The 23,876-nt window shown below is 40.0% G+C and overlaps 1 protein-coding gene across 1 annotated transcript in view; it reads left to right on the top strand.

The window, feature by feature from the left end:
* Positions 1 to 737: 737 nt before the first annotated feature.
* PLCL2 (phospholipase C like 2) overlaps positions 738 to 23,876 on the top strand; it is a 197,632-nt gene continuing 174,493 nt past the window's right edge. The window contains exon 1 of the mRNA XM_040480116.1: positions 738 to 1,104. Within this exon, the coding sequence (XP_040336050.1) occupies positions 754 to 1,104 (351 nt within the window). The 5' untranslated portion in view covers positions 738 to 753. The remainder of the gene's footprint in view (positions 1,105 to 23,876) is intronic.

The following is a 23,876-nucleotide window of genomic DNA, read 5'->3' as shown; positions in this document are numbered from 1 at the left end:
CCGCCGTGCGCTTCCTCTTGGAGCCGCAGGCCTCAGCGGGGACTCTGGGGGGCCGCGGCGGGGCCCGGCACGCGACGGCCTCTGGGGAGTTGGGGTCTGGGGAGACCGGGCTTCATCCCCCGCTCGCCCAGGCCGCGAGACCCTCGGGAGGCGCCTCCGCGAGGCCAGAGAGCAGCGGGCTCCCGCAGCTTCCCCTCTTCCTGAGCCCAAGGTGGGCACCCCGGCCCGGGGCTGGACGCCTGGTTCCCGCGTGATGAGCGCTCCGACCCCTGGCGAGGGGGTGGGGGTGCCCTGAGCCTCTGCGGAGAGCGCCCCGAGCCCTTGAGGCCGCCGCCGCGTTACCTCGGGGTGGGTGCCCCGTGGCCCGGTGGGCGCCCGGCCCGCGCGGGTTATTTTTGGCGCCCGCGGCGGCGCGTGTGCCGGGGCGTGTTTTCCTTCCCCAGGTACTGGGAGCCGGGGCCCCGCCGCCGCCGCCGCCGGAGCTGACTTGTGTCTCTCTCTTCTCTCCCCTGCAGGAATCTTCCGATAATTCTGCCGCCACGACTTGAACCGTGCGCGAGGCGAGCTCGAAACAAACATCACATCTAAATTAAAAAAAAAAAAAAAAAAAAAAAAAAAAAAGCGGAAGAAGCGGCCGAGGAGGCGGCGGCGGGAGGAGGAGAGGAGGAGGGGCCGCGCGCGGCGGCCCGAGGCGGCGGCGGGGACGCGGGGACGCGGGGACGCGGCTTTGTGCTGGCGGGTCGTGGGGCGCCCATGGCGGAGTGCGGCCGGGGGGGCGCCGCCGGCGGGGCCCTGCCCACCTCCCCGGGCCCGGCCCTCGGCGCCAAGGGCGCCCTGAAAGCTGGAGCCGGAGAAGGCGGCGGCGGCGGCGGCAGCAGCGGCGGCGGCGGGGGAGGTCGCCTCGGCCACGGGCGGGCGCGCTATGACAGCGGCGGGGTTTCCAACGGAGACTGCAGCCTCGGCGTGTCCGGGGACGAAGCCCGAGCCAGCCCTGCCAGGGGACCCCGTGGCGCCGCGCTCGCCCCGACCCCCAGCCCGGCCGCCTGCCCCCTCCCCCGGGAGAGCAAACCCGGCGGCCTGCCCCGCCGGAGCAGCATCATCAAGGTAGGTGAGAGAAGGGCGCACATCGCCCACCCCCAGCCGTTCTCGGGGTCAGTTTCCCAAGAGGAGAGTGGTGGTGGAAGGAGGGGGTTATACGAGGAGCCCCCTGCCTACGGGAACCACTGGTGCATGGGTGCTTGGGGTGCTTGAACCGGGATTGGATGCACACAGCATTTGGAAAGAATGGAGAGGTGATCCTTAATGTGCAGGGGGAGCTGTGCTCAGACATTCCCAGTTGAACTTGGGGCTGTCACCTTTTCCAGGACTGGCCTGGAATTATGGCCTGTACCTGGTTGGGCAGGACATTCTCTTCTGTGGTAGCCTTGACTGGTAACAGACTGCCTGTAACGTGTCTATTGTATGTTAAATACAGTGGTTATGTGAAAACATTTTCTTAAAAATCCCAGGGGGTGAACAAGCTTATTTAATAGGATTCTTCTGATCTGTATCTAGTTGCCTCTTGCAAATGGTTACACTTCGAGGGTGCAAAATCTCTGGTCCCTCACTCACACGGAGAAATGGAGTAGGTTTTCTAAACACAAATGAAGATTTCCGCTTTCTTAGGCTCAAAAGCACTGAGACATTACAGTTCTGCACAATTTAATCTTTTCCTTGCTGCAGTAGGCAGGCCTCCAGTTCTGTGGAAGTTCTTTTGAGCAGTTTGCTTGGTTTTGGTAGCTTTTGCATAGTGATACTTAGCAGCAGAAAGTCAGCAATTGTTTTGTGCATTTCAAACTTAAGAAGTAATATTAGGAACTCCTGAGTTTGTGGTAGTTTCATTCTAATACTACATTTTGGTCTGCCGTGTAAAAATATTTCTCGTGACCTGAAGTGAAAAAAAATAGTTGATGAGCTAAGAAGAGCAGAGCCTTAGGCAAGAGTAGCTCATTCTGCTTAAGTTCAGAGCAAATAGGAAAACATTGCTTTCTGAAAATCAAGGGGTTACCAGGACAATGAGCAGCAAAGCACATTGACAGGGCTGCACCCACCCTTCCTGTGGCTGATAACCCATGGGAGAGAGGGCAAAACAGGCCACAGTAAAGAGAATTGGCACTGGTGGTATTTGAAATTTAATTGGACCTGCAGAAATCTTCCTAAGTACTCTGTAGTGTCTGGTGGTGTTATCAGCTTCTGCAGTAATCTAGTGAAATATACCACCTTCCTACCCTCTGTAACAGGCAGTTGTGAAACTGCTTTTCGCTTTGTCATCTGTTTGTACAGTTTATGTCTGGGCAAGGGCACAAGTGAAGGGCTTAAAGATCAAGTGTGTTAACTACCTGCAGTAGGCATTGAGAATTTAAGGAAAGTAACATATTTTTGCTGCATACTTGGCTTTTAAAATGTGACTTACATTTTCTTTTGCTGTGTAGCTTCTGTTTCCATGGAAGTTGCTTTCAACTATGCATGATCATCAATCCTATGAACAGAGTTATGTGTCAACTCTGTTTTTATTGGTTGCCAGATATTTGTAGTGATATTGCATTGTGGTTTTAATGAAATTTGAGGTGAAATTCCAGAGAAGATACCAACCTACTTAATTTTAATTCTTCTTATTTAATTTGTTGGAGAGCCTGTTTTTGTACTTTAAAAAGAAAAATCAAGCTTTATTGGTGTCCATAGTGGGATTCACAGTGTAACTTATTTAAAACAGCTATTTTAATTTTATATTCAGAATAGGACGAAGGATGATTTGCCAATATTTCTGATATGTGGAATTGAGAACTTGTCGGTAGATATCATTTCTTCATTGAAGATTCTAGAAGCACATGGGGAAATCATTAATTATTAAGCAATCACTGGTTTTTGAGTTTTGAAACTTTGAAAGATATCTTTGTCATTTTTCTTTTTTCTAATGAAGGCAATTGGTTTCTTGTTCAGAGTTGTGTCCCTGGATACATATTGCCAGGAACATATTAGGGATTCAATAGATTGCTTCCTGAATGAATGGAGGAATGATAAGAAAGTACATGTTTTCTCTAAGTTCCGTTAATTTCTGAAATTGGTGGTTTGGTGTTTACTAGTCTCATATCTTGTTCATTTACTTGTCTCATATCTTGTTCATTTACTTACACCTCCTAAGATGACTTGATTTACTCCTTTTTCTTTCCTCTTTGTCAATGTGCATTTTCTTAAACACACTTTGAAACTATGGAAATAGTGTTGAAAGTTGACCAAGCCTGGGTTATAGGAAAGCGGTATGCTATATTTAAGTCGGTAACTACTTGGTATATTTCCCCTTGAATTGGTGCCTTAAAGGATCAAGATTTTAGAAACTTAATGTATTTTCTGCAGACATAACAGTATCAAGACAATATTCTAATATTGTCTAATATTCTTTAACATCAAATTTCATAAATATTTGCAATGAATAGTGCACAGACATTTTTGTCATATGAATGGCAGAAATTATTTCACCTTTGTTAAAAAACAGTAGAAAAACTTAGTAGAAGCTCATGTCAAAAAGCAATAGCGACACCTCTTCATTAGTTTCCTTATGTTCTTTTTGAATATAAGGGATGAGTTCAGTCAGGTGATGAAAAGATTGGGGTGGGAGTAGATGGGTAAGCAAGGTGATAATTGGGGACTTGAGGTCATGGCAGGGAGTTGCTGGCTGAGGCACAGAGGCCAGTATTTATGGGGTTGCTTTAGTTGAAACGTTGGGCTTGTGAGCTATACCTTTTTCCTAGCTTTCATCTTCATTACCCTCTTGACATTCCTCTTGTATGGGGATCCCCAAGTCAGAGGGGGAAATGACAGCCTGGATGTGATAAGCAGTGGGCACAGAAAGGGTATTATTGCTGAGATGCAGGACATATGCAGAGATATACTGTGGGCTGACCAGAATTATATTTCTCATTTAAAATCACTTCTTTGGAACTCCCATCTGTTTTGTAAATATGGTGTTGAGTAAAAAATTGTTGTAAAACTACATTTTCTGCCAAAATAGATGCACAGATCTATACTAAAAGCTCCTTGGTTATGGCTACAGTGCTGATGAAGACTCAGAGTGAGCAGCCTTATGGAATCTTTTACAAATACATTGAGAAGAGAAATAATCATGGAACTCATCACCAGACTTCTCTACTTTTCCTTAGTTTAGTGGAAATAATATTACACTTTTTAGATTATTTACAAAGGCCCGTTACCAAATTTTTAGGGAAGGAGCCATTATGTTTGTCATCTTCAGTAATCTAGTAAACGAAAACATCACTTTCATTTTCTCTTTCCATATTTCATTTCATCACACCATTCAGTACAATCCACGCCTTCTTTTGAAACAGCTAATTTGGTCAGTTGTTTAGGCGACATCTATTTTTTACAAATACTCAATCCTTTAACTCAAAGACTTGGTCTAAAAATGTGAAGTAGCATTTAGGCCTTAGATTTCTTTTTCATTTTAGCAAGAAATGAAGTTAAAGTGCCCATTAGTTTAGATGGCTTATTTTAATTAAAACCAATTGAATATTATAGTTGGTATATATAATTGAATATTATAATTGAATATTAAAAAGATGATATAATTTGCATAAAGTAAAATTCACTCTTGTTGGCATCCAGTTCTATGAGATTGACAAAAACACACATTCATCTAACCACTACCACAATAAAAAATTCCATTGCCCTCCAAAAATTCTCCTGGTCCCTTTGTGTCTTCCTCCCTTCCCGTGCCTGGGCTGTGGCAACCACTGATCTTGGGTACGTTTTAGTAAGTAGGAAATATAGCCATTGCATGATTTTGGTAGCTAAAAGTAATCATAGCACGTGCTACTTATTAAACACTATGTGCAAACACGTGGAAAATACTTAATATAATTCTGTGACATGGTCCTGCCTCTGCCACGGAGGCTGAAGAAAACCCAGAGTTCAGAGAGGTTAACCACTTGCCTAATGTACCAGAGCTGGTTTACCCCATTTTGGTATGGCTGCACTCTACTGCTCCCCAGATTCCACTGACAGTTTTAAATTTTCTGTATAATTAAGGTAGCACTGGTGGTTTGGAATGCTGGCTTCAATTTTTCCCTCTAAATGTAGGGGATATTGGAGGGAACCAAAAGACTATTCCTGCTGGCAGAAGTTGAGGGATAATATAGCCAGATAGCTGTAGCTACCTGTTGTGGCTGCTTGATCAGAGCCTCCACCTTCTTTGGGACAGTGGTTTGATCTTGTCCAAGGTAGCAGCTCATAGTTTTCTTAGTATCATTATGTCATTATCACAGTATCATCATGTGTAGGGGAAGCCTTTTTCCTGCCTTTATACCAACATGTATATTCCTGTGTCTTGATGCTGAGCACCCCAAGGTGGGGAAGAAGCAGACGTTCGCATTTATTATATATATATATATGTTTAAACAAAATTAAGAAAATGTACATATGGATATTATATTGGCCTATGGTTTAAATAAACTAGACTTTTGCAGGCAAAAGCCGGGCTGTATTTATCAGTTCTGCAAGGATAACAGGTACTCAATAACCGTTTCTTGAATTGGATCTTAAAAATATCTGCATTTGGCTTTAGATTTTTCGGTTTTTAGATTTTTTTGGGTTTTGTTTGTTTGTTTCTTTGCTTTGAGTGGAGGGAAGGGAGAGACAACTGCATGCCTAGCAAACTTATGGGCATGTCATAAATATTAAACAAACAGTAACTGGATCATAAAGTGAGTTTGTCTGAATAGATAGGCAGACTGGATCATTTAAGTCAGAAAAATGTAATGTCCAATCAGCCACTCTGCACTTCACTTTGTACTAATGCATTTTGGGCCACACAGGATAACTGTTGAAAAGCCAGGGCGTGGCTGCTTGTCTCAGCCCACTCAAAGAGCTTTTGTCACAATGCAGAGTTCGCTTTTCAGGAGTAATCAGAGGGTATTAATTTTCATGCCCCCAAAATTACTTGCCCCCTTTCTTGTTTTCCAGCCTCTCCTCCAAACAGTTGTTTGGTCTGTGTTGTTGTTGTTGTTGTTTTCCTTCACCAAATCCAAATAGTCAACTGACAGGAAATTGTTTATTTTATTTTTTTAATTGCTGATCTTGGTCACTCAAGTCATTTTCTTAGAATGCTGTCTCCCAGAATCTGTTCAGTTCCTTTTATAGTTCTGTGTCTTCTGCAAGGGTGCTAAACTATTCTTTTTTTTCTTTTTTTAAATACTTAAGTTACCGATTCCTCATTATTCAACAAAACAGGGCAGTGTTATCTACAGCCTAAATGCAGACATAAATGAAGTATGAACATTCATATTTTCTCCCCAGACTTTATTTTATACATAGATATTCAAGAATAGATGCTCTATTTCTTATTAATACGAAGTTCTGGCTGTCATCTACGAGACCTCTAGATTAGTTTGGTTACCTTTTTTATTTTATATCAATGGGATTCTGTAGTGCAAGGGATATTCAGATTATTTTTACCAGTTTACCAGAAACTGTGTGTTTGCAAGCTGCCTGACCAGCTTTTTTCTACTGATAATTGTGGTGGATCTAGAGGGTTGTGCTGGGCATAAGAGTACTTGGTTGTGGCTCAAACAAATCCAGGCCACCAGGGAAGTTTCAGGAGTACCTATTTTCTTTATGTCAGAATAATTGCATAGCTTTAGAGTGCTCAAAGCATATAATTAATCACACTGAGCTTTCGTGACAATTATGTGAGTGGTCCAGGCTGCTGGCAGGACACTTGGCAACTGCCTAGTTCCAAGTAGTAGAGAAGGGCAGGTGGCGAGGCACTCCTGGCCAGCAGTTCTTGGTCACTTGGCAGGGGCAGTTAGGTAAACCGTGTTCTAGCTGATATTCTCAGCTGGGCTGCACTCGGGTCACGTGCTGCACGTCTGGATTATTCAGGAGGCAGAATAGTGGCGAGAAAAATAGAGGGTGTGGAGTGAGGTGCTTGGATCGGACTCTGGCTCCCTTGCTTCCTTTCTGTGTGGCCTTGGGCAAGATATTTAAGTCAACCTCATAGTGTTGGGGTGAAGATGAAATGAGATGATGTGTGTGTGAAATACTCAGAGCAGAGTATGGTGCCTAAGAAGCACTCCATAAACAGTACCTACTATGTTTGTTTTTGTGATTTTTAGTTTCTCTTACTTGGAGTTTATCCTGAGATGAGCAAACTCACTTAGCTCCATTTGAGTTGGAGATTTGCCATGCCCGTTTTGGGAGTCTTGTCTTTTGAAATATGCAGAATGTACCCAGGGAAGTTTCTCAGACATATTCTAAAGTTGCTTTCAAAAACGATTTGTTTTGGTGCCTTTCTAAGTCAGGTGCCTCAGTACAACTGTGCGCGCACCTCAGTCGCCCCAGCTAAGTGATCAGACGGTACTGAACATCACTTTCATTGAGCCAAGCACCCATACGTCTTGATTTGCCCAGGACAGTCCAGATTTACACCTTTTGTCCTGACAAAATTATTAAGAGTGCCTCCTTTCCCTCTCAGGCATCCCGGTTTGGATGGTAAATAATGTGGTCACCCTACGGATCTGCTACTGATCACAAGGCCCCTGTGACTGCTTTCCATGCCCAACTTAGCCTTTAGATTTACACCTCTCTTTTCTCAGCCCGTGTGCCTTCGCGCAGAGGTCATCTTCAAGGTCTTCCTCAGATAATCACTTCTTGCAATGAATTGTTCCTTTCTCTGCCTTCCAGCCACCACTCTGTATCTCTATACAGCCCTGTTTCTTTCTGCCTCTCAGGTAACTTGATCTTACTCACTAAGAGGTTGCGAAGACACCTGGTTTAATGTCTTGTGGGAAGCATGTTTTTAAGCATATACTTGTTGAATAAATGTGTGTGGATGAATAAATAGACATGGATGATGTAACTTACCTTAGGGGTTCAAAGAAGATATTATTTAGACTTCAGCTGTTTTTTCTTAATTGAGGTAACATTGGTATAAACCTTATATTAGTGCCAGGTGTACATCATAATAGTTCAATGTCTGCATGCACTACAAAGTGATCATCACAATAAGTCTCGTTGCCAGTCATCGCTATACAGTGGGTCCCCTTCACCCGTGTCGCCCCCTCCCCCTAAGCCTGTTCCCTTCTTTTTTTTTTAATAATTTTTTCATGTTTATTTATTTTTGAGAGAGAAAGACAGAGCGTGAGCAGGGGAAGGGCAGAGAGAGAGGGAGACACAGAATCCGAAGTAGGCTCCAGGATCCGAGCTGTCAGCACAGTGCCCGATGTGGGGCTTGAACTCAAGAGCTGTGAGATCATGACCTGAGCCGAAGCTAGATGCTTAACCGACTGAGCCACCCAGGTGCCCCAAGCCTGTTCCCTTCTGATAGCCACCAGTCTGTTCTCCATATCTGGAAGCTTTGTTTTGTAATGTTTGTTCTTTTGCTTTTTGAATTCCACATATAAGTGAAATTCTCTAGTAGTCATTTGTCTTTCTCTGACTTATTTCATTTAATAAAAAATAATAAATAAATGATTTATATAAATTTATTATATATTATTTATTATATATTTATATATTTATATATAAACTTATATATAAAAATATATAAAATATATACATAAATAAATATATAAGTTTATATATATTATATATGTTATTTATATAAATAAATAAATAATAAATAAGCATAATTCAAGGTCGGTTCATGTTGTCACAAATGGCAAGATTTCATTCTTTTTATGGATGCATAGAGTTCCATTGTAATAAACAGCATCTTCTTTATCCATTCATCCATCAGTGGACATTTAGTTGTTTCCAGATCTTGGCTATTCTAAGTGATGCTGCATTGAACATAGGAGTACATATATCTTTTCAAGTTAGTGTTTTTGTTTTCTTTGGATAAATGCCCAGAAGTAGGATTACTGAATCATATGGTAGTTCTGTTTTTAATTTTTTTTGAGGAACCTCCATATTCTTTTCCATAAGGCTGCACCAATTTATATTCCCACCAACAGTGTACAAGGGTTCCCTTTTCTCTGCGTCCTCTACAGCACCTGTTATTTCTTATCTTTTTGATGATAGCCATTCTAACAGGTATGAGGTCCTGTCTCATTGTGGTTTTGATTTACATTTTCCTGATAACTAGTGATATTGAACATCTTTTCATGTGTCTGTTGGCCATCTGTATGTCTTTGGAAAAATGTCTATTTAATCCTCTGCCCATTTTTTATTTGGACTGTTTTGTTGTTGGTGTTTTTTCCTATTGATTATATAAGGGTTTTAAAAAATGTATTTAAGATATTAACCCCTGGGGCGCCTGGGTGGCTCAGTCGATTAAGCATCTGACTTCGGCTCATGTCATGGTCTTGCGGTCCGTGAGTTCGAGCTCCGCGTCAGGCTCTGTGCTGACAGCTTGGAACCTGGAGCCTGCTTCAGATTCTGTTTCCCTCTCTCCGCCCCTCCCCCACTCATTCTCTATCTCTCTCTGTCTCTCAAAAATAAAAACTAAATGTTAAAAAATATTTAAAAAAAGATATTAACACCTTATCAGATCTATCATTTGGAAATATTTTCTACTATTCACTAGGTTGTCTTTTCATTTTGTTGATGCTTTCCTTCACTGTGTACAAGCATTTGAGTTTGATGTAGTCCCATTTGTTTATTTTTGTTTTTGTTGCCTTTGCTTTTGGAGTCAGATAAAAAAATTAACACCAATACCAGTGTCACAGAGCATATTGCCTATGTTTTCTTCTAGGAGTTTTATGCTTTCAGGTCTTAATTGAAGTCTTTAGTCCATTTTGGGTGTAATTTTTGTGTATGGTATAAGATAGTGGCCTAGTTTCATTCTTCTGCATGTGGCTGTCCACTTTTCCCAACACCATTTATTGAAAAGACTGTCCTTTCCCCATTGTATATTCTTGACTCCTTTTACATGTACTAATTGACCATATAAGTGTGGCTTTATTTCTGGGCTCTCTATTCTGTTCTTTTGATCTGTGTGTTTGTTTTTGTGCCAGTACCATACTCTTTTGATTATTATAGCTTTATAGTATAGTTTGAAATCAGGGAGTGTGATACCTCTAGCTTTGTTCTTTCTCAAGTTTGCCTTGGCCATTTGGGGTCTCTTGTGCTTTCATACAGATTTTAGAATTACTTGTTCTAGTTCTGTGAAAAATGCCATTGCAATTTTGATAGTGATAACATTAAATCTGTAGAATGCTTTGGGTAGTATGGACATTTTTGTAAAAATTTTTTAGTTTTTTAAAAATTTTATTTATATTGAGAGAGAGAGCGAGCGAGCATGAATGGGAGAGGGGCAGAGAAAGGGAGAGAGAGAGAGAGAGAGAGAGAGAGAGAGAGAGAGAATCGCAAGCAGGCTCCTTGTTGTCAGTGCAGAGCCCAATGTGGAGCTCAGTCTCACAAACCGTGAGATCATGACCTCAGCAGAAATCAAGAGTCTGATGCTTAACTGACTGAGCTGCCCAGGCACCCCGGGTAGTATAGACATTTTAATAATATTAATTCTTCCAATCCATGAGCATAGAATATTTTTCCATTTATTTGTGTCTTTCAATTTCTTTCTTCAGTATCTTATAGTTTTCAGTGTACAGTATTTTCACTTCCTTGGTTAAGTTTATTTTTAGGTGTTTTATTCTTTTTGATGCAATTGTAAATGGGATTTTTTAAAAAAATATCTTTTCTGGTACTTCATTATTAGTATATAGAAATTTAATAGATTTCTGTATATTGATTTTGTATCCTGCAACTTTACTGAAATCATTTATTCTTTTCTGGTACTTCATTATTAGTATATAGAAATTTAATGGATTTCTGTATATTGATTTTGTATCCTGCAACTTTACTGAATTCATTTATTCTAACAATTTTTCAGTGAAGTCTTCATGTCATCTGCACATAGTGACAGTTATAATTTGGATACTCTTTCTTTCTTTTTCTTGTCTACTTGCTCTGACTAGAATTTTCAATACTGTGTTGAATAGAAGTGGCAAGAGTGGGTTCCTGATCTTAGCAGAAAAGCTTAGCAGAAAAACTGTTGAGGATGAGTTTAGCTGTGGGTTTGTTATAAATAGCCTTTATCATGTTGAGGTATACATTACATCTATACCAACTTGAGTTGTTGTTATTTTTTTTTTCATAAATGGATGTTGAATTTTGTCAAATACTTTTTCTGCATTTATTAAGATGATCATATAATTTTTCTGCTTCATTTTTTAAATGTGGAGTATCATGTTGATTGATTTGTGGCTGTTGAATTATCCTTGCATCCTGGAATAAATCTCACTTGATGGTGTATAATCCTTTTAATATATTCTTGAATTTGGTTTGCTAATATTTTGTTGAGCATTTTTGTCTCTCTGTTCATCGGGGATATTGGCCTGTAATTTCCTTGTGGTGCTCGTTAGGTTTTGGTATCAGGGTAATGCTGGTCTCATAAAATGAGTTTGGAAGCATTGGTCTATTCAGATTTTCTATTTCTTCATGATTCAATCTTGAAAGATTGACTGTTTCTAGGAATTTATCCATATCTCCCAGAGTTGTCAACAGTTCAACAATTTGTTGGTGTGTAATTATTCATAATAGTCTCTTATGGTGCTTTGTATTTCTACAGTATCTGTCGTAACTACTTTTTCATTTCTCTTGTTCACTCATTAATTCATTCATTCATATTTTTAGAGAGAGAGTGCAAGCAGGGGAGAGGAGCACAGGGAGAGAGGTAATCTTAAGCAGGCTCCATGCTCATCACAAGGCCTGACATGGGGCTTGATGTCATGACCCTAGGATCACGATTTGAGCTGAAACCAAGAGTCAGACGCTTAGCCAACTGAGCTACCCATATACTCCTTTTTCATTTCTGATTTATTTGAGTCTTTTGTCTTTTTTTCTTTGTGATTCTGGCCAAAGATTTGTCAATTTTGTTTATCTTTTCAAAGAACCACCTCTTAGTTTCATTGATAATTTCTAAATTTTTTTTTTTTGGTTTCTATTTCATTTATTTCTGCTCTGATCTTTATTATTTCCTTCCTTCTACTAACTTTAGGCTTCATTTTGTTCTTCTTTTTCTGGTTCCTTTGGTGTAAAGTTGGATTATTTATTTGAGATTTTTCATATTTCTTGAGGTAGGCCTGTATCAGTATCAACTTCCCTCTTAGAACTATTTTTTGCTGCATTCCATAGATTTTTGGATAATTGTATTTTCATTTTCGTTTGTCTTAAGGTTTCTTTTGATTTCTCCTTTGATTTCTTTGTTGACTCATTGGTTGTTCAAAGCATGCTGTTTCATCTCTATATATTTATGATTTTTTCAGTTTTTTCCTTGTAATTGATTTCTAGTTTCATATAATTGTGGTCAGAGAAGATGCTTGCTGTGATTTCAGTCTTCTAAAATTTATTGTGATGTTTTGTGGCCTAACACATGATCTATCATGGGGAATATTCCATGTAAACTTGAGAAGAATGTGTATCCTGCTGCTTTTGGATGGAATGTTTTGCATGTATCAATTAATACATCTCTATATCCATCTGGTCTATCCATCTAAAATCTATTATCCATCTGGTCTAAAGTGTTGTGTAAGGCCAGTGTCTCCTTATTGATTTTCTGTCTGGATGATCTATCCATTGATGTAAATGGTATATTAAAGTCCTATTATTGTATTGTACTATTATTATTATTATTGTATTGCTGTCAATTTCTCCCTTTAGTTCTGTTAATATTTGCTTTATATATTTGGGTGCTTCTATTTTGTGTGCATTAATATTTACAAATCCTTTTGTTGCGTTGGTACATTTATCATTATGTAATGCACCCCTACTTTTTTTTTGTCTTTTATGCTACTCTTTGTTTAAAAGTCTATTTTGTCTGATACAAGTATAGCTGCATCAGTTTTCTTTTTTTCATTTATGTGGAAGATCTTTTTCTATCTATTTTTGGTGTGTGTGTTCTTAGATCTGAACTAAGTTTCTTATAGGCAACATATGGATAAATCTTTTTTTTTAAAATCCATTCTGCCACTCTGTCTTTTGATAGGAGAATTTATTCCATTTACATTTGAATTAATTCTTAATAGGTATGTACTAATTGCCATTGCATTATTGTTTTCTGGCTGTTTTTGAGATCCTGTCTGTTTCTTTCTTCTTTTGTTCTCTTCCTGTGTGGTTTGATGCCTTTCCTTAGTGTTATGTTTAGATTGCTTTCTCATTATCTTTTACCTATCTAGTATAGAATTTTGCTTTGTGATTACCATGAGGTTCACTTATAACAGCCTATAAAGCAATCTATTTTAAATTGATGGCAACTTAAATTTTAACACATTCTAAACTCTACATTTTTTACTCTGGCTTCCCATGTTTTATGTTTTCGATGCTATATTTTATATCTTTTTATTTTGTGTTTCCCTTAACTAATTATAGTTAATTTTACTACTTTTGTCTTTTAACCTTCATTCTAGCTTTGTAAGTGACTAATCTACTTTTTTTTTTTTTTAATATTTATTTATTTTTGAGAGAGAGTGTGTATGAGCAGGGGAGGGGTGCAGGGGCGGTGGGGGGGGGCAGAGGATCCTAATTGGGCTCTTCACTGACAGTGGCAAGCCCAGTGTGGGGCTTGAACTCATGTACTGTGAGATCATGACCTGAGCTGGAGTAGGACTCTCAACCAACTGAGCTGCCCAGGTGCCCCGTTAATCCACTACTTTTACTATATATTTTTACCTGTGAAATTTTTACTTTTATGTTGTCTTGTTATTAGTTGTTGACTTTTCATGTTAAAGAAGTCACTTTAACATTTCTTTTAAGGCCAGTTTAGTGGTGATGAACTCCTTTAGCTTTTGCTTATCTAGGAAACTGTTTATTTTCCCTTCAATTCTGAATGATGATCTTGCTGGTAGAGTATTCTTGGCTGGAAGTTTTTTTCTTTTAGCATTTTGAATATGTCATGTCACTTGCTTCTAGCCTGAAAAGTTTCTGTTGAAAATCAGCAGATAGTCTTATGGAGATTCCATTGTATCTAAAAGTTGCTTTTCTCTTGCTGCTTTTAAGATTCTCTCTTTATCTTTTGCTTTTGACATTTTAATTATATTTCTTGGTGTGAATGTCTTTGGGTTTATCTTATTCAGAACTCTCTGTGTTTTCTGAATCTGGATTTCTCTTTCCTTCCTCAGGTTAGGGAAGTTTTCAACCTTTATTTTTTCAAATAAGTTTTCTGCCTTGTTCTCTCTTCTCCTCTGACCCCTATAATGTAATTTTATTCTGCTTGATGTTATTCCATTGATCCCTTAAGCTATCTTTACTTTTTAGAATTAATTTTTTCTTTCTGTGGCTTTGTTTCAGTGAGGTCCATGGCCCTGTTTTCCAGGTTGCTGATTCATTCTTCTGCTTCATCTAGTCTGCTGTTAAACTCCTCTTGTGTATTTTTTCAGTTCAGTTATTGCATTCTTCAGCTCTGTGACTTTTGTTTGGTACTTTCTTGTATTTTTTTTTATTTCTTTGTTGAAGTTCTCATTGTATTCATTTTTCTGAATTTGGTGACAATCTTCATGGCCATTGCTTTGAACTCTTCATCAGGCAGTGGGAGAGTTCCGAGGGTGCAGCTCAGGTGTGGCTTTAGTGATATTGGGGAAGAGTACTTGTGGTAGGGCATGCTGGCAGCTTTAGAGATACAGGAGAAGAGCATTGGGATGGGGCATACTGGCAGCTTTAGCAAGGCTGTATCCATGCACACCCACCTGAGCTAGCAAGGTAGAGGGAGAGTGCAGTAATGGTGCTCACCAGTGCCTCTGTCCCTAAAGAACCCCACCTGGTTCCTGCCCCTCTGGCAGATGTTTTATGACTAGAAAATTAATCTCCTTCATGTATTATCCAGTTACCTTTCAAACTACTGCCTTTGTGCTGATCCTAGGATGAACAAATCCATACATAAGCCACTCAAGATGAGTATTTCAGATTCCCATAGACCCCTTGGATCCTTTGGACAAGCCCTGCTTATTTTCAGAGCTAGACATTTTGGGGGGCTCATCTTTCTGGTGCAGGTCCCAAGGTTTGGTGTGCCTGATGTGGGGACTGATGCTCTTACTCCTTAGGGAAAGTGTCTGGACCTGTGACATTCACCACCCCTCCACCCCCTGCCCCATTGTGGTTTGCTATGCTAGGGGTGGAGTTTTGGGCAAGACTCTGTCTTTCTGTATCTTCTACCCATCTTGATGTGGTTCTTTTATCCCTTTTTGTGGAGGGGTTTGTTCAGCTAAGTTTTCAGTTATTTTTCAGCAGGAATTATTCCATATATAGCTGTAGATTTGGTGTAAGTGGAAGAGGTAGGTTCAGAATCTTCCTAGCTGCCATCTTGGACCTCCTCCAACTCCAGTTAGTTTTGATAGAATATAAAACTCAGTGGACTGTGTACTTCAAAGAGGAAATTTATTTCACATACATGATTTTGGAAACAATCAAATGGAAGGAAATACCTGCATTTAATTTAGATCCAGAAATTTGGTTGGTTCAACAATTGTTCTGCAAGATGTTACTATAAATGATCTGCCCCTTTTGTGTTCCTGAAATCAGAGTAAACCTTTGAAAATTTCTTTTGATTTATGTTCTGCTATCAAACTTGAAACAGCATGGCAAGAGAGCTTACTTTTTGTTAAAGCATTTAATCTCTTTTCTGGTATTTGGTTTCTTTAGGTGATATTTATAGTTTCTGCTTAATTTCAGCTTGTTTTTAAGGACCTGAATTACTTTTTATTGTCATTAATATTGGGTTGTCAAAAAACATTCATTGGGAGTGCTGCAGAATTAATAGTAAAAAAGAAAATACATAAAGAATGTGGAATACTAATAGGCAGACTTGTAGAAGTAGGATCTTTAATCCCTCAGCATATTTTGCATACAGTGTTAGAAATTCTACCTTTTGTTGCAACTCAAGGATTGGGTATAGAAGGGATCCTAAGAAGTGCTTTGTACGCATCATCTCATGCAAGTCTTCCCACAGCCTGCAAGGAGACTTTATCATTTCCTTTTAACAGACAAGGAAACTCATTCCTCAAGGTTTGGGAATTTCAAAGCAAGGTCACAGAAATTGTAAGAGGCAAAGACCACATGAGACCAGGTTTAATTGACTTGAAAGCCCACACTTTGAACTAATTGTCACCCACTTTCTACTTTATCTTCTGAAATGTATCTTTGACTTTTTCCTTTTTTCTCCTGTTTGCCTAAGGCATTCTGACTCCTTGATCATGGCAGTTTCTACCAGTCCTAAAATAGCTGAGTGATTTTTAGGAAATTTTGGCCTTTTGTGGCTGAATCTTGGGATGAAGCCAACATGTGGCTAATCAACAAAAGCCATAGTGATAGTCCTGTCCACCATGCTGTAGATTTCTGTCTCATCCACAAAGTCAGAATTTTGTCCTTTTCCCCTCTGCTCTCCTTTGATGGATTTGAAAACTTCTTGGGGAAGTCATTTTCCTTTGTTGTTTCTTTTTTAACAAAATGCTGATTTACAGTTATTCACTCTTTAGGGTACTGGAAGGTAAAGCAGACAGTAATTAGTAACAATTTGTTTTTAGGTGAGCTTCTTCTAATAGTATCTATCCCTATTATTGTTTTGGAATTGTCAAATAATTATGAAATTGTAGAATGCATTAATACATTACTAGGAAATCGGTATTCAGGTATTTTCATGGAGCAGGCTAAATATACTGATTTGTAAATATTAATAGCCCGAAACCAAGCAGCTGGATTTAAAAGTAATTAATAATGTAGATTCATGGGATATTTAGAACGGAAAGAGATTATGTAAAATTCTTTTGTAGTTAGAGATACACAAGGCCGTACTGATTAGTACATTTAGCTCCTGGCTATGGTTGAGTTCATTTATTTGCATATTAGCATAACACAATTGGAAAAAAAATTGTTATGTAATACTGCAGTATATGAGTATTAATAGAACAAGATGTGGTCTTCCAAGCACTACTTTTGAGAATTTGTTTTTTGCTATAGATAGCTGCATGTGTACGCATGCTATACTTGTGTATGCATATACTCTGAAGACTCTGTTTATAAATAGTAACGATTAAGAGCAAATCAAATAATGTAGTGGTAGGTTGACTGGAGTCCTGTCTTGTGAGAGACTGACGGGTAGCAGGTGTTGCTCTCTAAATTGAAAATGCCCAGGAAGGGGTGGGCTCTTTTTTTATGAGGATTGCTGATGAAGCCTCTATTGCTCTTGACCAATTAGTGTGGCCACAGAGGGATAAGTGACCTCATTTGCAGTTACCATTAGAATCACAAGCCATATGACTCTCTCCATATGGTTTCCTGCTATCTTTTATTTTTCATCTTCCTTCGGAGCTCTGATATCCTGTGGGCATAGTAGATGTGATTTTTCAAATAGTTAATATGGTTTAATGTTTATTATTGAAGGAAATGCAGTGATTAACTGAGATTTTTACTTCTACCAATCTGTGCTAATAGTCCATATAAATATCTAAAGAATTATTCAGATGTTTCATATTGGAACTAATAGAATTCCTGATATAATGCCAGTTTTAAGGATGTGTTTATCTTTGGAGTTTTTGATGGTTTGTTGAAGGCTTTCTCTAGTTTAAACATATTTCCGTAAATTTTTTATATATTAAAAATAATTTTAAAACTAGAATCGCTGTGGCATAGGATATGTATGTTTAGCTTTAGTAGATGTTATTATGTGATTTTTCACCTACCAGGTTCTGGTTGCTCTAAGTGCTTTCTTAACACTTAGTATGGTTATATAATAGTACCTTACTGTGGCTTTTAGGTTGCATTTCCCTGATAACTAATGATGTTGAACACCCTTTCATATGTTTTCTTCACCATATGGATAGTCTGCTTTGTTACATGCCCATTTAAAAAATTGGGCTTTTCTCTTTTAAAACATTGTAGGACTTCTTTACGTTTTCTGGATATATCTTTTGTATGATACGTATATTTAAAATGTCTTCTAGTATGTGAGTTGTATTTTCCCTGTCTTAAAGGGTGTCTTTTTATTGAATACAATTCTTAATTTTAGTGAATCCAATTTATCAGTATTTTCCTTTATGGTTATTATTTTTGTGTCCTGTGTAAGAAACCTTTACTTAGCTTAAGACCATGTAGGTATTCATTTATTTAATGTCTAGAACTTTATTTTCACAGCTACATCTACAATATATCTGGAATTTATTTTTCTGTATGGTGGAAGATAGGGGTCAAGATTTTCTTTCCATATAAATATCCATTTAATTAATTCAGCGCCATTTATTTGAAAATATCATTTCCAGGGGCACCTGGGTGGCTCAGCTGGTTGAGTGTCCAACTTCAGCTCAGGTCATGATCTCATGGTTCATGGGTTCGAGCTCCACATCAGGCTCTGTGCTGACAGCTCAGAGCCTGCAGCCTGTTTCAGATTCTGTCTCTAGCTCTTTCTGCCCCTCCCCCCACTTATGCTCTGTCTCTAAAATAAATAAACATTAAAAAAAATTAAAAAAGAAAATATCATTTCCCATCACTGCATTGCATTGGCCCTTTGTCATAAATCAAGAGACTGTGTATGTGAGAGTCTGTTTCTGGAGTCTATTTTGTTATATCGGTTTATTTGCCTATCCTTCTGTTCATACCACACTGTCTTTCTTACTAGTTATATAGCACGGTATATACCCAAATGTACTAGATTGAAAGATATGTACAAGAATGCTTATATAGCAGCATTAACTGTAACAGCCCCAAACTCAAAATGCCCATCTTGTAAAATAGCATATCATATAATGGAATACTGTAAAGAAAAAAAAAACAGAAAGAAAGAACAAAATGAACAGATAACTGCTACATGTGCCATGCCAGTGTCTCAAGCATAATGTTCAGGGAAAGACACCAGAGGTAAAGCAATACATGTCGTATGATTCCATTTATATAAGTGTAAAAACAGGCAGACTAATTTGTGATGGTAAAGATCAGAATAGTGGTTACATTTGAGGCTAATGACTGGGAGGTGGAACCAATAATAATTTTGGTGCTGGGTGACAGCAATTTTTGGCTGCTGGATCTGGGGATGCTTTTGAGAGTGGGCATGTCGTAAGAATCCATTGAATTGTAGGCACTCATGATATTTCTGGGGGTATATCATACTTCAATAAATAAGTTGATTTGAACAAGTCCATTGTGAAAATTAATCACAGTCAGGTGCTTTATTGGCTACTCCACTCTGCAGTAGGTGACAGACAGTGCCTTTCACAGTGTGCTGCTGTCTGTTGATCAATACGTGAAATGTCTTTTAGCTGCAGTGGAACGTTTGTGCTGTGGTAGGACCCGGCGGAATCCTGAGCTGAGTGATGGCGCAGAGAGCAGGTAGAGGGAGGTGCAGCCTGCTGGAGTAATGTGAAGACCGTTTCTTCATGGACTGTATCGAGGGCACATAAGTCATGGGACCTGGGTGGGAAGGTGACTCCGTGGCGAAGGGCGTCCTGGTCACTGTAGTCAGTTTTATGCTACTGTGATTGCTGGGGATATGCATGACTTGTTGGTGTTGTGTTGAGCATCTTAATCCGTTCAGGTGCGCTCAGAAGGTTTAATATTCGAAAGTGTGCCACTCATACAAAACTTTGAGAACCACTCATTTGTGGAGCACCTGTTCTCTGCATGACAGTTTTCTAGAGTGCGCTTTTTGGTCTCAAAAGCAGTTAGCAAACAGAAACCAGTTATCCAGGTCTTTAAGACAAAAGTGAGAGTTGTTTGATTACCTCTGAATGCCTAGACTCCCAGACGGTCAGCATACGGTTTTAGCTCTACTGAACACTTACCTTGTCCCATCTGACAATTCTTCCTGGTGGGGAAAACACCAAATCTTTAGATGGGTCATTTTAGGACACCAGAATTAAATCTGATCTCTAGCACTAATAATGTGTAGATCTACTCAAGTCCAATTAAATTAGACTTTTGGGGGGGGTTTCCTAAAGTGCCCTGGGAAATTTTAAGGTATAGCTAGGGTTAAGAACGGCTCTGAAGGCTTTCTCCTATATTAGGTCTTCACTGCATTTAGCTCTGTTACATATGAGAGAACAGGCAGCTCCAGGATTACACAGTGACAGGCTAGTGGTGATCCTGTGGTTGGTGGGGGACAGGGGTAGGGCAAAACCTTCAGCTATCTCACAGGAGCTTTCCTCTAAGGAGTTGAGCTGCCCTTTTTCTGAGGGGATACAAAATACCGAAGAAGGGGAAAAACTCCTTAGTCAAATCTGGAGAGACAGATTTTCAGGTACAAAAATGATGGTCTACACTGTACTCATGATTGTACCATAAGAATGTATTTTTGATCCAAGTAAAGGAGTATGTTGTGTCAGTTCCCCCAAAAGGCCTGGGCTGGTTATTCGGAGCCTTGATCTGCCTGGATTAATCATTACTGTGCAGCACTGCTTCCTCATCCATCTCTTGGCTCTCTTCTATCCCTCATAAGACAAAGGACATTGGCGTGCCTATGACATTCTGCATGTGGAGGGAGAACCTCCCCGCTGGGAATATTTTTTAGGAATAATTAATTGGACTGAGACATGAGCACTATTTCTAGAGATAGGTGATTGTACATTTCAGATTTTGCTGAAAGGAGTCTTTGCATTTCCTTTAACCACCTCATCTTGTGTTTAGGTGGCAACGTGGTAAAAATCCTTTTTACTCATGGAAGATTATAAATCGACACTTGTGAGACAGGTATCTATTTGCACGTGTAATTTACGCTGGGGGGAAGAGAACCGATCCAGTGACGCTTCAGCACCCCCCATTGTGGCGGGCTGACATTCTGGGCTGGTATGTCATGACCTTTGGGTGAACGTCTACTTTCTGAATGCTGTGGCATTTTTCTCACCACACAGCCCCATGCGGTCAAGAAGAATGGCCGTTGAACTCCCAGAGCATCTGTAAAATATATTTTATTGGCTGCAAAGCGGTAACACGAAAATATCCAGTGTCCCATAGTTATGGCCTTGAGTACCCAACAAGTAACTTTACTCCTTAGCTTGGTTGCTCTGTTAGCACATCATCACCATTCACATTTATTCTTTCAGGTCAGGTTTTTTTTCTCTTCCACATTGGCATGGGTGGATCTTCCGGCAGAGGAGCTTGTGTCTGCTCCTCCTGGGCAGGCGCTGCAGAAGAGGTCTGGTACGAGGGCCGAGTCTCTGGGGACTCCAGTCTCTGGAGGCGGGAGGAGTACCCACAGTCTGGCAGCAGAAGAGTGTTATGGTGCCTCCTGATCACGATGAGGGCCTGCTTATTAACACATACAATTTGAGGGAGCAGTTTAATTTACTTCTTTATAAATGGGAAGAACAGTAGAAATGAACTTTAACATTCTTTGGGGGGAAAGCCTATAATCTTTTTGTGAACATTTGGTACTCTGTAATATTTACCAAGCAAAGAATCTGTAAGGAAAAAATTCTTTCCTACAGCATAATTAGCCAGATCTTCTTACCCATCTTTGTTAGGGAAGAAAGTATTGTTGAAGAATATTTTTAAATAGTTAAATAGCCCTTTTGTCCCAAAGAATAGCTGCCATTGATGAACGCTATCCCGAGGGGCCTGGAAACAAGACAGTAAAACACAGTGCGAGAAGCAGGGCATATGGGCCTCTGCTGGGCTCCTTAGTTCAAAGTAGATGAAAAGTGTCCTTTCTGGGGCAGCGCCCTGACCCCCTGCATTTATCCTGCTGTCCTCATTGTTACCAGATAGCAAGGTAAAAAAGAGGAAGATGGCTTATAAGATGTCACCCAATAACAGGGTGTGAGAAAGCTCCTGTCCCCAGAGAGAATTCGGCAGCTCCTGGGCCTGCTATTCCTCGGAACACCGGGGGCCCCTGGATCCATTAATCATGCTCCAAAAGAGCACTTTCAGCCTGCTCCACACCAGGCTATAGCTAGGAAGAGATGTCATTCCACAGCAAGTTGGAGGAGATCTCTTGTGGCTAGAGGTGCCACCCAACTATGTGAGGGTAGGAATGGGGGTGGGGTGGGTGCTGGAAGCAGTATCTCGGCAGGCCCTTAATCCACTGGTGGCACACAGTGGTGTGCCAGGGACACTTGGGCACATTTATCAGGAGACTGTGTTTTAAAGGTGATGGGGAGGAGAACAGAGGTGTAAGGAAAGGTACGGTCAGCTCTGGGGTGCTCTGCCTCTATTGTTGTCAATGGGATGCCTTCCATAAACAGCTCCAGGAGCTAATTCACGTGAGTGGTCAATTGAAGCTTGGCCCCAAGACGTGTCCTGGAGCTGTGGCCCCTGCGCAAATGAGAACAGTAGACAGGTTAGCCTGGCTTCTGGATGTGAGAACTGGACAAGAAGGAGCATCTTGAGAGTGAGAGGAACAGTCAAGCAACTACATTTGCAAGAAGGCTAATTTCATATGTAGAGAGGACAGCTAATCTAGCCTTAGGCTCTTCTGCTGTCTAAATAGAGCGGTCCCCTGGGGTTAGGTTTAAAACTAACAAGAGAAGAGCCTCAAGTAGGTTGGGAGGCTGGATTCCCCTAGTTTCCCTGGAGAGGCTCAAATGCGAGATGGGGACTCCAGCCCCAGCAGTCAGGAAGCTGGCCTTAGAGACCAGGGGCTGCCGGTCCAGAGTTAAGGGCTCTGATTTAGGGTCTGTGCCCCTGTGTCATTGAAAGAACTCTGCTTTCTCCTCTGTTTGCCGTAGAAATACAAGACTTCTTGCCTGCCAGATTTCTTACATGTCTTTTGGTCACCTGGGTAAAAGTACTTGTTGCATGACTGATGTGGTAAGTAAAACCTGTATAGATCTGGTGAGAATCTGTTATCTGAATGATTCAGTTTCTGCCATTTTGCCGTCGATTTGAGTCTCCACGTGAGAAAGGTCCATGCTGTTCCTGTAAGTCTGTTCATAAATCCATTAAACTACTTGCTCTCCTCCCCTCAAAAACCCCAGCAAAACCTCTATCCTATTTTAAAGGTCATATTGTAATTTTTCCCCTTCTCTTATCATCCGTAACTTAAAATGTTGTTTTCAATACTCCCTGTTCCACCTTATTTGAATATCATGTTTTGGTTTCATATTTTTAATTTCGCTCGCTCTTTGACTTTGGTTTGCTTACTGTTTTAAATGGAAACACTGAACGCCAGGCCTGTGTATTCTCCCTAGTCCATCCTTGTTATTATTTCTCAGCTCTGTGAGCTGGTGGGCTGGCAGGATCATTTTAGTCACCACCAGGAGAGAGACCTTGAAGTCTTCATCTCAGTTTCAAAAGGGTCTGTGTAGTAGGTAGCAGTGACTGTGATACTAAAGATAATCACCTTCGTATTACTGTGGACGATGGTAAGAATTCAGAGAGAAAAATTCAGGCAGTCTCTTAAGGCAGTAGTAACTTAAATACAGTTATTTCTGTGTTTTTAGTATTTTTCAGTGGACTTGAAAAGATGATACTTTCATTAGCAAAATTACAAATTACACTTTATTTTTTCCTCATAGAGAGTATCCAATTGAAGACAGAGGATCTGAACTTTATATCTATCTTATATTTTGACTTCTAAGAAAATCAGTTAAACTCTTTATATCATCGTATTTCCTATAAATTGAAATATAGCTACGTGTTGGTTGATCTGCTCATTTCATCAGTATAATTACCTGATGTTTTGAAATAAGTTTAAAACCCCTAAAGCAAGATGTTTTAAAAACATAAAATGATGGTTTATTTTTAAAAAAAAATTTTTTTTTTCAACGTTTTTATTTATTTTTGGGACAGAGAGAGACAGAGCATGAACAGGGGAGGGGCAGAGAGAGAGGGAGACACAGAATCGGAAACAGGCTCCAGGCTCCGAGCCATCCGCCCAGAGCCTGACGTGGGGCTCGAACTCACGGACCACG

The sequence above is a fragment of the Herpailurus yagouaroundi genome, unplaced genomic scaffold (genome assembly GCF_014898765.1).
Source record: "Herpailurus yagouaroundi ecotype Mexico unplaced genomic scaffold, PumYag 159, whole genome shotgun sequence".
In the NCBI taxonomy this organism is placed as follows: domain Eukaryota; kingdom Metazoa; phylum Chordata; class Mammalia; order Carnivora; family Felidae; genus Herpailurus; species Herpailurus yagouaroundi.
Note: the sequence above shows the minus strand (reverse complement) of the source record. Positions and strands in the feature narration are given on the sequence as shown.